At 52.9% G+C, this 10867-nt stretch overlaps 1 protein-coding gene across 1 annotated transcript; it reads right to left on the bottom strand.

Moving 5' to 3' along the window:
* Nucleotides 1-1270: 1270 nt before the first annotated feature.
* LOC121382834 (mucin-2-like) lies at nucleotides 1271-8680 on the bottom strand. Its single transcript, XM_041512460.1, has 3 exons — nucleotides 8615-8680; nucleotides 4419-7785; nucleotides 1271-4260 (listed from the first exon to the last, which is right to left on the bottom strand). The coding sequence occupies exons 1-3, from the start codon at nucleotides 8678-8680 to the stop codon at nucleotides 1271-1273; spliced, it is 6423 nt and encodes a 2140-aa protein (XP_041368394.1).
* Between the last annotated feature and the right edge of the window lie 2187 nt (nucleotides 8681-10867).

Genomic DNA, 10867 nt, shown 5'->3' with positions numbered 1-10867 from the left:
AAGACACTGGACTGTCAAATCGGAGCAGTAGGTTCGAAACCTGCAAATTGACATTTGGTGTTTTTAAATAAAAATATGATGTTCCCTAAATTGCTATGGGCGGTATAAAAATGTCTATCTTTTGACAATTTGAAGAGTTAGATAGCTATTAAAGTTATTCTCATAATGTTTAATTGAGTTACCTATTAAATACAGAAACATAAAATCAAAATGTTAGTGTTCCCTAACTTATTTTAACTAAATTTAACAGATTTTCAGCTTTGTAGCACTGCAATAACGTCTCAACATGAGCAGGAGAGACCATGCCACCCACTTCTTCAATTCTGCATATTTCAACAGACAAGCATCACGTATCACAACCTTTGATACATGATACACTAGTGATGGAGCACTGTACTGAAGTCTCAACATGAGCAGGAGAGACCATGCCACCCACTTCTTCAATTCTGCATTTCTCTACAGACGGACAACACGCACCACAACCTTTGATACATGATACACTAGTGATGAAGCAATGTACTGACGTCTAAACATGGGCAGGAGAGGCTATGCCACACATTTCAATTCTGCATATCTCCACAGACGGACAGCACGTACCACGACCTTTGATACAAGATATACTAGTGATGAAACACTGTACTGACCTCTCAACATGGGAAGGAGAGGCTATGCCACACACTTCAATTCTGCATTTCTACACAGACGGACATCACGTACCACGACCTTTGATACATGATACACTAGTGATGGAGCACTGTACTGACGTCTCAACATGGGCAGGAGAGGCTATGCCACACACTTCAATTCAGAACGTTGAGATATCAGGATTTATTCTGCAACCCCTTCTCAACAAGTTGAGAGAATGGCATACATTTTACAGAGCCGTTTTGATAATTAAAATTAGAAGTTATTTATATTTTATTGTTTACATTATTAATTTTCTTACATCCGAGGTTTATGGTTATCCGGATTTTTGTAATACCCCAAAATACTTATCATAATTCGAAAACGCACATTCGTCTGAAAAATAACGGTTATCAAGGCAAACTGTAATCTATTCTTAGACGTTATATCCCCGTTTAAAGCTCACAGACTTGAGTTTCACTCTTTATGACTTGATCCAGACGTGTTACAGGTTTGCGGATTAACCAAACGCGGTGTCCATGTTCACGCGCTAAACCTAGGGCCTGCGACATTTAATAAGCATTTTTGAAGACCTTTTTTTTTTTTGTGTTTTGCGACGCCACATACAAGTGTCCATTTTCACAGGCTAAAAGTAGGGCCTGCTCTGGTGCCCTGGTTGGGGTGGGTTTGATGTCGGTGTTTTTCTTTGGGGGCAGTGTCGGCTGGTGCCCTGGTTGGGGTGGGTTTGATGTCGGTGTTTTTCTTTGGGGGCCTTGTTGGCTGGTGCCCTGGTAGGGGTGGGTTTGATGTCGGTGTTCTTCTTTGGGGGCCTTGTCGGCTGGTGCCCTGGTTGGGGTGGGTTTGATGTCGGTGTTTTTCTTTGGGGGCCTTGTCGGCTGGTGCCCTGGTTGGGGTGGGTTTGATGTCGGTGTTCTTCTTTGGGGGCCTTGTCGGCGGGTGCCCTGGTTAGGGTGGGTTTGATGTCGGTGTTCTCCTTTGGGGGCAGTGTCGGCTGGTGCCCTGGTTGGGGTGGGTTTGAGGTCGGTGTTCTTCTTTGGGGGCCTTGTCGGCTGGTGCCCTGGTTGAGGTGGGTTTGATGTCGGTGTTCTTCTTTGGGGGCCGTGTCGGCTGGTGGACTGGTAGGGGTGGGTTTGGTGTCGGTGTTCTTCTTTGGGGGCCTTGTCGGCTGGTGCCCTGGTTGGGGTGGGTTTGAGGTCGGTGTTCTTCTTTGGGGGCCTTGTCGGCTGGTGCCCTGGTTGAGGTGGGTTTGATGTCGGTGTTTTTCTTTGGGGGCAGTGTCGGCTGGTGCCCTGGTTGGGGTGGGTTTGATGTCGGTGTTTTTCTTTGGGGGCCTTGTTGGCTGGTGCCCTGGTAGGGGTGGGTTTGATGTCGGTGTTCTTCTTTGGGGGCCTTGTCGGCTGGTGCCCTGGTTGGGGTGGGTTTGATGTCGGTGTTTTTCTTTGGGGGCCTTGTCGGCTGGTGCCCTGGTTGGGGTGGGTTTGATGTCGGTGTTCTTCTTTGGGGGCCTTGTCGGCGGGTGCCCTGGTTTGGGTGGGTTTGATGTCGGTGTTCTCCTTTGGGGGCAGTGTCGGCTGGTGCCCTGGTTGGGGTGGGTTTGAGGTCGGTGTTCTTCTTTGGGGGCCTTGTCGGCTGGTGCCCTGGTTGAGGTGGGTTTGATGTCGGTGTTCTTCTTTGGGGGCCGTGTCGGCTGGTGGACTGGTAGGGGTGGGTTTGGTGTCGGTGTTCTTCTTTGGGGGCCTTGTCGGCTGGTGCCCTGGTTGGGGTGGGTTTGAGGTCGGTGTTCTTCTTTGGGGGTGAGGTGGGTTTGATGTCGGTGTTCTTCTTTGGGGGCCGTGTCGGCTGGTGGACTGGTAGGGGTGGGTTTGGTGTCGGTGTTCTTCTTTGGGGGCCGTGTCGGCTGGGGGCTGGTTGGGGTCGGTTTGGTGTCGGTGTTCTTCTTTGGGGGCCATGTCGGCTGGTGGGCTGGTTGGGGTGGGTTTGGTGTCGGTGTTCTTCTTTGGGGTGGGGTGGGTTTGGTGTCGGTATTCTTCTTTGGGGGCCGTGTCGGCTGGTGGGCTGGTTGGGGTCGGTTTGGTGTCGGTGTTCTTCTTTGGGGGCCTTGTCGGCTGGTGCCCTGGTTGAGGTGGGTTTGATGTCGGTGTTCTTCTTTGGGGGCCGTGTCGGCTGGTGGACTGGTAGGGGTGGGTTTGCTGTCGGTGTTCTTCTTTGGGGGCCTTGTCGGCTGGTGCCCTGGTTGGGGTGGGTTTGATGTCGGTGTTCTTCTTTGGGGGCCTTGTCGGCTGGTGCCCTGGTTAGGGTGGGTTTGATGTCGGTGTTCTCCTTTGGGGGCAGTGTCGGCTGGTGCCCTGGTTGGGGTGGGTTTGAGGTCGGTGTTCTTCTTTGGGGGCCTTGTCGGCTGGTGCCCTGGTTGAGGTGGGTTTGATGTCGGTGTTCTTCTTTGGGGGCCGTGTCGGCTGGTGGACTGGTAGGGGTGGGTTTGGTGTCGGTGTTCTTCTTTGGGGGCCGTGTCGGCTGGGGGCTGGTTGGGGTCGGTTTGGTGTCGGTGTTCTTCTGTGGGGGCCGTGTCGGCTGGTGGGCTGGTTGGGGTGGGTTTGGTGTCGGTGTTCTTCTTTGGGGGCTGTGTCGGCTGGTGGGCTGGTTGGGGTCGGTTTGGTGTCGGTGTTCTTCTTTGGGGGCCTTGTCGGCTGGTGCCCTGGTTGGGGTGGGTTTGGTGTCGATGTTCTTCTTTGGGGGCCGTGTCGGCTGGTGGGCTGGTTGGGGTGGTTGGGGTCGGTTTGGTGTCGGTGTTCTTCTTTGGGGGCCGTGTCGGCTGGTGGGCTGGTTGGGGTGGGTTTGGTGTCGGTTGTTGGGGGCCGTGTCGGCTGGGGCTGGTGGGCTGGTTGGGGTCGGTGTTCTTTGCGGGCCGTGTCGGCTGTTGGGCTGGTTGGGGTGGGTTTGGTGTCAGTGTTCTTCTTTGGGGGCCGTGTCGGCTGGTGGGCTGGTTCGGGTTGGTTTGGTGTCGGTGTTCTTCTTTGGGGTTCGTGTCGGCTGGTGGGCTGGTTGGGGTGGGTTTGGTGTCGGTGTTCTTCTTTGGGGGCCGTGTCGGCTGGTGGGCTGGTTGGGGTGGGTTTGGTGTCGGTGTTCTTCTTTGGGGGCCGTGTCGGCTGGTGGGCTGGTTGGGGTGGGTTTGGTGTCGGTGTTCTTCTTTGGGGGCCGTGTCGGCTGGTGGGCTGGTTGGGGTCGGTTTGGTGTCGGTGTTCTTCTTTGGGGGCCGTGTCGGCTGGTGGGCTGGTTGGGGTGGGTTTGGTGTCGGTGTTCTTCTTTGGGGGCCTTGTCGGCGGGTGCCCTGGTTAGGGTGGGTTTGATGTCGGTGTTCTCCTTTGGGGGCAGTGTCGGCTGGTGCCCTGGTTGGGGTGGGTTTGAGGTCGGTGTTCTTCTTTGGGGGCCTTGTCGGCTGGTGCCCTGGTTGAGGTGGGTTTGATGTCGGTGTTCTTCTTTGGGGGCCGTGTCGGCTGGTGGACTGGTAGGGGTGGGTTTGGTGTCGGTGTTCTTCTTTGGGGGCCTTGTCGGCTGGTGCCCTGGTTGGGGTGGGTTTGATGTCGGTGTTCTTCTTTGGGGGCCTTGTCGGCTGGTGCCCTGGTTAGGGTGGGTTTGATGTCAGTGTTCTCCTTTGGGGGCAGTGTCGGCTGGTGCCCTGGTTGGGGTGGGTTTGAGGTCGGTGTTCTTCTTTGGGGGCCTTGTCGGCTGGTGCCCTGGTTGAGGTGGGTTTGATGTCGGTGTTCTTCTTTGGGGGCCGTGTCGGCTGGTGGACTGGTAGGGGTGGGTTTGGTGTCGGTGTTCTTCTTTGGGGGCCGTGTCGGCTGGGGGCTGGTTGGGGTCGGTTTGGTGTCGGTGTTCTTCTTTGGGGGCCGTGTCGGCTGGTGGGCTGGTTGGGGTGGGTTTGGTGTCGGGGTTCTTCTTTGGGGGCCGTGTCGGCTGGTGGGCTGCTTGGGGTGGGTTTGGTGTCGGTATTCTTCTTTGGGGGCCGTGTCGGCTGGTGGGCTGGTTGGGGTCGGTTTGGTGTCGGTGTTCTTCTTTGGGGGCCTTGTCGGCTGGTGCCCTGGTTGGGGTGGGTTTGGTGTCGATGTTCTTCTTTGGGGGCCGTGTCGGCTGGTGGGCTGGTTGGGGTGGTTGGGGTTTGGTGTCGGTGTTCTTCTTTGGGGGCCGTGTCGGCTGGTGGGCTGGTTGGGGTGGGTTTGGTGTCGGTTGTTGGGGGCCGTGTCGGCTAGTGGGCTGGTGGGCTGGTTGGGGTCGGTGTTCTTCTTTGCGGGCCGTGTCGGCTGTTGGGCTGGTTGGGGTGGGTTTGGTGTCAGTGTTCTTCTTTGGGGGCCGTGTCGGCTGGTGGGCTGGTTGGGGTCGGTTTGGTGTCGGTGTTCTTCTTTGGGGGCCGTGTCGGCTGGTGGGCTGGTTGGGGTCGGTTTGGTGTCGGTGTTCTTCTTTGGGGGCCGTGTCGGCTGGTGGGCTGGTTGGGGTGGGTTTGGTGTCGGTGTTCTTCTTTGGGGGCCGTGTCGGCTGGTGGGCTGGTTGGGGTGGGTTTGATGACGATGTTCTTCTTTGGGGGCCGTGTCGGCTGGTGGGCTGGTTGGGGTGGGTTTGGTGTCGGTGTTCTTCTTTGGGGGCCGTGTCGGCTGGTGGGCTGGTTGGGGTGGGTTTGATGACGATGTTCTTCTTTGGGGGCCGTGTGGGCTGGTTGGGGTGGGTTTGGTGTCGGTGTTCTTCTTTGGGGGCCGTGTCGGCTGGTGGGCTGGTTGGGGTGGGTTTGGTGTCGGTGTTCTTCTTTGGGGGTCGTGTCGGCTGGTGGACTGGTAGGGGTGGGTTTGGTGTCGGTGTTCTTCTTTGGGGGCCGTGTCGGCTGGGGGCTGGTTGGGGTCGGTTTGGTGTCGGTGTTCTTCTGTGGGGGCCGTGTCGGCTGGTGGGCTGGTTGGGGTGGGTTTGGTGTCGGTGTTCTTCTTTGGGGGCCGTGTCGGCTGGTGGGCTGGTTGGGGTGGGTTTGATGTCGGTGTTCTTCTTTGGGGGCCGTGTCGGCTGGTGGGCTGGTTGGGGTGGGTTTGGTGTCGGTGTTCTTCTTTGGGGGCCGTGTCGGCTGGTGGGCTGGTTGGGGTGGGTTTGATGACGATGTTCTTCTTTGGGGGCCGTGTCGGCTGGTGGGCTGGTTGGGGTGGGTTTGGTGTCGGTGTTCTTCTTTGGGGGTCGTGTCGGCTGGTGGGCTGGATGGGGTGGGTTTGGTGTCGGTGTTCTTCTTTGGGGGCCGTGTCGGCTGGTGGGCTGGTTGGGGTGGGTTTGATGACGATGTTCTTCTTTGGGGGCCGTGTCGGCTGGTGGGCTGGTTGGGGTGGGTTTGATGTCGGTGTTCTTCTTTGGGGGCCGTGTCGGCTGGTGGGCTGGTTGGGGTGGGTTTGGTGTCGGTGTTCTTCTTTGGGGGCCGTGTCGGCTGGTGGGCTGGTTGGGGTGGGTTTGATGACGATGTTCTTCTTTGGGGGCCGTGTCGGCTGGTGGGCTGGTTGGGGTGGGTTTGGTGTCGGTGTTCTTCTTTGGGGGCCGTGTCGGCTGGTGGGCTGGTTGGGGTGGGTTTGGTGTCGGTGTTCTTCTTTGGGGGCCGTGTCGGCTGGTGGGCTGGTTGGGGTGGGTTTGATGACGGTGTTCTTCTTTGGGGGCCGTGTCGGCTGGTGGGCTGGTTGGGGTCGTGTCGGCTGGTGGGCTGGTTGGGGTGGGTTTGGTGTCGGTGTTCTTCTTTGGGGGCCGTGTCGGCTGGTGGGCTGGTTGGGGTGGGTTTGATGACGATGTTCTTCTTTGGGGGCCGTGTCGGCTGGTGGGCTGGTTGGGGTGGGTTTGGTGTCGGTGTTCTTCTTTGGGGGCCGTGTCGGCTGGTGGGCTGGTTGGGGTGGGTTTGATGACGATGTTCTTCTTTGGGGGTTTGGTGTCGGTGTTCTTCTTTGGGGGTCGTGTCGGCTGGTGGGCTGGTTGGGGTGGGTTTGGTGTCGGTGTTCTTCTTTGGGGGCCGTGTCGGCTGGTGGGCTGGTTGGGGTGGGTTTGATGACGATGTTCTTCTTTGGGGGCCGTGTCGGCTGGTGGGCTGGTTGGGGTGGGTTTGGTGTCGGTGTTCTTCTTTGGGGGCCGTGTCGGCTGGTGGGCTGGTTGGGGTGGGTTTGGTGTCGGTGTTCTTCTTTGGGGGCCGTGTCGGCTGGTGGGCTGGTTGGGGTGGGTTTGATGACGATGTTCTTCTTTGGGGGCCGTGTCGGCTGGTGGGCTGGTTGGGGTGGGTTTGGTGTCGGTGTTCTTCTTTGGGGGCCGTGTCGGCTGGTGGGCTGGTTGGGGTGGGTTTGGTGTCGGTGTTCTTCTTTGGGGGCCGTGTCGGCTGGTGGGCTGGTTGGGGTGGTTGGGGTCGGTTTGGTGTCGGTGTTCTTCTTTGGGGGCCGTGTCGGCTGGTGGGCTGGTTGGGGTGGGTTTGGTGTCGGTGTTCTTCTTTGGGGGCCGTGTCGGCTGGTGGGCTGGTTGGGGTGGGTTTGGTGTCGGTGTTCTTCTTTGGGGGCCGTGTCGGCTGGTGGGCTGGTTGGGGTGGGTTTGATGACGATGTTCTTCTTTGGGGGCCGTGTCGGCTGGTGGGCTGGTTGGGGTGGGTTTGATGACGATGTTCTTCTTTGGGGGCCGTGACGGCTGGTGGGCTGGTTGGGGTGGGTTTGGTGTCGGTGTTCTTCTTTGGGGGCCGTGTCGGCTGGTGGGCTGGTTGGGGTGGGTTTGATGACGATGTTCTTCTTTGGGGGCCGTGTCGGCTGGTGGGCTGGTTGGCGTGGGTTTGGTGTCGGTGTTCTTCTTTGGGGACCGTGTCGGCTGGTGGGCTGGTTGGGGTGGGTTTGGTGTCGGTGTTCTTCTTTGGGGGCCGTGTCGGCTGGTGGGCTGGTTGGGGTGGGTTTGATGACGATGTTCTTCTTTGGGGGCCGTGTCGGCTGGTGGGCTGGTTGGGGTCGGTGTTCTTTGGGGGCCGTGTCGGCTGGTGGGCTGGTTGGGGTGGGTTTGGTGTCGGTGTTCTTCTTTGGGGGCCGTGTCGGCTGGTGGGCTGGTTGGGGTGGGTTCTGCACTTTGGTCCTGGCTGGAGGTCCGAGTTCCGGATGCGTTTAGGTTGGACTATTTTTTTGTTTTTTTTCCATTAATCTTTTCAGGCACCTGGAATTGCCCTCATTTAGTCTCTTTTTTTAAGATCATATAAACTATGTAATTTTTATTGTTTTATTTAATTTTTTTGGAATTGCCCAGTGAAAAATAAGCGTCACACTAAAGTAACTAAAACTATTTTTTATATAAATACTATAGGTTATTTGAACGACGCATCAAAATGTTCCCCTACCCCCATTTTATAAATAATTCTAAATTGACCCATTAATAAGTAATGTTTCTGTCCCACACTCGATCACTGGCCATGCCTGAACCTTAACGTCAATAGAGTTTTCGAGTACCAGAGTCGTGGTCAAGTCATCGGACATAAGGCTGTTAGGTACTAGGTTCGCAGCCCGGTACCGGCTCCCACACAGAGCGAGTCATTGAGTAGGTGTAAGACCACTATACCCTCTTCTCTCTCACTAACCACTAACAACTAACCAACTGGACCAGATAGCCGAGGTGTGTGTCCAGGACAGCGTGCTTGAACCTGAATTGGATATAAGCACGAAAATAAGTTGAAATGAATGAATGAATTTAATAAGCATTTTTGAAAACGTTTCTTGTGTTTTGCGATACCACATACACAAGAGCATATTGATTTGATAATTTTTAAGAATATATTTCTTAAGTCTAGTATGGAAGTTTTATGTTCAGTGACCTTTTAAAAAAGATGAATATTTATTTCATCCTTCCATTTACCAGCTGCTGTCTAGTACTTCTACTCAGAATACACGTCATTTCGTGGTATTTAAACCAGGACTTTGTGAATTAGTATTACACAAGCCATATGACTCACGAACATCCGGGAACATGCTTGAAAACTATTGTATTCTCCAAAATGAGGGAATTCTTCAGCAACCATCACAGTTTCATGCACTTTTACATAGTTTGATACGCAAGTTACATATAATTTATTCATTGTCATGATCAGAAATCATCACACATTTCGATCAGTAATGTTCAGTTGCTTTTCAAACGTCAATGTATGATCGATTTTTTATTGTGTGATTTGGTTGGTTGGTTGGTTTGTTTTGCATGCTTCCAACAAGAGAGAGAGAGAGAGAGAGAGAGAGAGAGAGAGAGAGAGAGAGAGAGAGAGAGAGAGAGGAGAGAGGAGAGAGAGAGAGAGAGAGAGAGAGAGAGAGAGCACACTAAGGGTCACAGTTTAAGACTGAGCTGAGTTGGCGTTAAATATATATTCCACCCAATAGCCGATGTATTCTTTTGTGCTGGGGTGTCGTTAAACCATGTATCCAACAGGAACACAATGTCATGGACGCAACCTCAGACTTCAGTACTGCGTACTACAGCACCACAGGTATTGCAGCATCACTTTTATAGATATTTATATTGACAGGAACGCAATGTCATGGACGCAACCTCAGACTTCAGTACTGCGTACTACAGCACCACAGGTATTGCAGCATCACTTTTATAGATATTTATATTGACAGGAACACAATGTCATGGACGCAACCTCAGACTTCAGTACTGCGTACTATAGCACCACAGGTATTGCAGCATCACTTTTATAGATATTTATATTGACAGGAACACAATGTCATGGACGCAACCTCAGACTTCAGTACTGCGTACTACAGCACCACAGGTATTGCAGCATCACTTTTATAGATATTTATATTGACAGGAACACAATGTCATGGACGCAACCTCAGACTTCAGTACTGCGTACTACAGCACCACAGGTATTGCAGCATCACTTTTATAGATATTTATATTGACAGGAACACAATGTCATGGACGCAACCTCAGACTTCAGTACTGCGTACTACAGCACAACAGGTATTGCAGCATCACTTTTATAGATATTTATATTGACGGTTGTGTCCCAAGATATATCGTTTAAGAAGTCTGCACTTTCACCCTCCTCTAAGTTCCCCTGCCATTCACCGATTCCTTTTTAGCCACTGGCACTGATTGGAACTGGAAATAAACCTCTGAAGGGACCAATCCAACGATACATTGTGACACCTATTAAACAGTAAAGGAAAGTAACATTTTAACCTTAGCGCTGTTTGGTGTCTAACATATGGTTATTTCGACATTTGGCCAAGGGAATGGATTCTAGCTTACACCTTACAAACTAGTCTTACATAAAGTTAGCAACGGATATTTTGAACAACAACGTTTTTTTTTATATGTACCTTCCTTAGACAAGACAGTATATACCAATATCTTTGGTGTAACAGTCGTGAGGCACTGATTGGAATAAAAAACGGATTCGTCCGGCTCTCTACCACAGAACAACATCCAGCCCATATACACATTAGAGATATTTGGTGTATGTCTGCTAGTGCCCTTCCAACTCCTGTACATAAAATATTTCTATTTGCTTTCTGCCCACACCCCAAAAGTCCCCCCAGGTTTCCGCTCGTTACTCACCCTTAACCCACGAGGGGAAAGTTAGCAGTGGTCCCGTGCGTTATGCCAACTTGAAGTGTAACATATTTCCACCAAACTGACTTTTTTGATTTCACGGTCAGCGACGTAGAATTGAAATGGCGTAAAGCCGTGTGTTACGTTGACGGCACACTGTCAAGTGAAGAATGAAAATAAATCACTTTTCTTTACGCTATCGTAAGAGGAAATTGCGAATGTCTCCAACAGATGAAATGAAGAAACGTGTTTCTGCCTTGGGCTCTAACGCTGGCTTATATTTGTTTTCTACTCACGTCCGTCGTCACCCAAAACGTTTCCTTTGCTTTAGCAATCACGTTGTATTTATGCAATATCTTTGCGACAGATGAACACCGTTGCTATATATGAAGCAGGATTTAATTTGGAGATATTTGATCTACACGAGATTCCCAGTTCTTCCAGCAGAGCTTGTCCACCTTCAGGTCCGGATCCGTATTGTCCTGGGCGGGAAAGTGATGATAATTAAAACAAGGTAACCTCAGGCGGCACTGGCTTTCTTTGTCACTTTATCGACTATGTTGTCATAATTACAATAAATGTGACACCTATCTGCCACTGACTAAAAGGTGTGCTGGGATGTTCATGGGTCCATTAAGAATTCTTTAATTCT

This window comes from Gigantopelta aegis, chromosome 10 (assembly GCF_016097555.1).
Source record: "Gigantopelta aegis isolate Gae_Host chromosome 10, Gae_host_genome, whole genome shotgun sequence".
NCBI lineage: Eukaryota > Metazoa > Mollusca > Gastropoda > Neomphalida > Peltospiridae > Gigantopelta > Gigantopelta aegis.
The sequence above is the reverse complement of the archived record's forward strand: the minus strand, read 5'-3'. Positions and strand labels throughout refer to the sequence as shown.